Source organism: Rhagoletis zephyria, unplaced genomic scaffold (assembly GCF_001687245.7).
Source record: "Rhagoletis zephyria isolate East Lansing unplaced genomic scaffold, Rhagoletis_zephyria_1.1 Rzeph_scaffold_74857, whole genome shotgun sequence".
Lineage (NCBI taxonomy): Eukaryota > Metazoa > Arthropoda > Insecta > Diptera > Tephritidae > Rhagoletis > Rhagoletis zephyria.
Window position 1 is genome coordinate 1 of NW_016231906.1, and position 1217 is coordinate 1217.

Sequence of the window (1217 nt, forward strand, 5' to 3'; positions counted from 1 at the left end):
TAACCATATTTTGTAGAACTTACTGTGTAAAATCAGTAGGTAACGCCTCGAGCGCTTCGATTTTGGCCTTCAATGTGTCATTCTTTTTTTGCATATCGGCAATTATGGAGTTAAGGAAGTTAATTTGTGCTGTATTGTCTTCTGTTTCATCGCCCTGAAGATCAATGCAATTATAAAAACTCTAAATTTAGTTATGCAAATATGTATAACTGCTCACCTCTTTAGGCACACTGCCTATAGCTGAATCATTCTGCTTTAATATGTTTAGTGCTTCTTGTTCGTTGAGTCGACTTTGCAAAGCTACAATTTCTCGCCTTTTCTCAAGCTCAACAACCTCAAGTTTGCGCTGCAGACTAGCGTTGTCTGTCTTCAATGTTTTTTGCACCTCCAAATTCTGCATCAGTTCTTGTTCTAAAAGCTTAATACGTTCTTGTAAACTTTGTAACTCTACGACTTTCGCCGTGGTGGCATCACCCATTTCATCGACAACTTTTTTATACTCATCGAGCTGGGTTTGTAAGTCTGCGTGATGTGCATGAACGGTCTGTCCTTTCTCTTCAATCGCCTTCTGTAGCTCATCTTTTGCAGTATTCAATTCATTGATTTGAGTCGCTTGATCCAGTAGTGTGGATTGCACACTGGCTAGAGCTGCTTGGGATGCTTCGAATTTGGCAACGACATTTTCCAATTCGATTTGCTTTTCAGCTATTGTTTTGCCCTTGTGTTGCAGCAGCGTCTGAGCATCACCAAGCTGTTGTTTCATTTCCACAAGCTTTTCACTTAGTTTTTCCATATTTTGATCAGCTTCCATTTCAAAGAGTTCGAAAATGTTTGCTGTTTCGCATTTTTCCTTTTCCAATGCCTGCAAAGCCCTCGACATCCCGGCATTGGTCGCTGATATATTTGCATTCACTGTCTGTACAGTGTCGACCATATTTCTCAACTCGTCCATTTTCTTTTTGTCCTCTTCTGCCACCTTGTTTCTGAATTTCACTTCCGTATTCGCGAGTTCTAGTGCATTTTGCACGGTTATAAGTTGCTCTTGCAGCTTTTTGGTATCCTCAAGTGCATTGGACTGTGCCAATTTCAACTGCTCGGTTTCGTTACGACTTATCGTCAGTTGATCTTCCTTCGTGACCATCTCAGCGTGCAAGCTGTCAATACTCATTTGTAATTCTGCATTTTTCAGCTGCACGCTACTGAGTGTACTCGAACCC

The 1217-nt window shown here is 41.1% G+C and overlaps 1 protein-coding gene across 1 annotated transcript; it reads right to left on the minus strand.

Moving 5' to 3' along the window:
* Positions 1–23: 23 nt before the first annotated feature.
* LOC108357333 (restin homolog) lies at positions 24–1209 on the minus strand (the record flags this gene model as incomplete). The annotated part of the gene is made up of 2 exons (XM_017608421.1): positions 218–1209; positions 24–154 (listed from the first exon to the last, which is right to left on the minus strand). Coding segments are annotated over exons 1-2 (1082 nt in total), but the record flags the coding sequence as incomplete, so codon positions are not given.
* Positions 1210–1217: the final 8 nt, after the last annotated feature.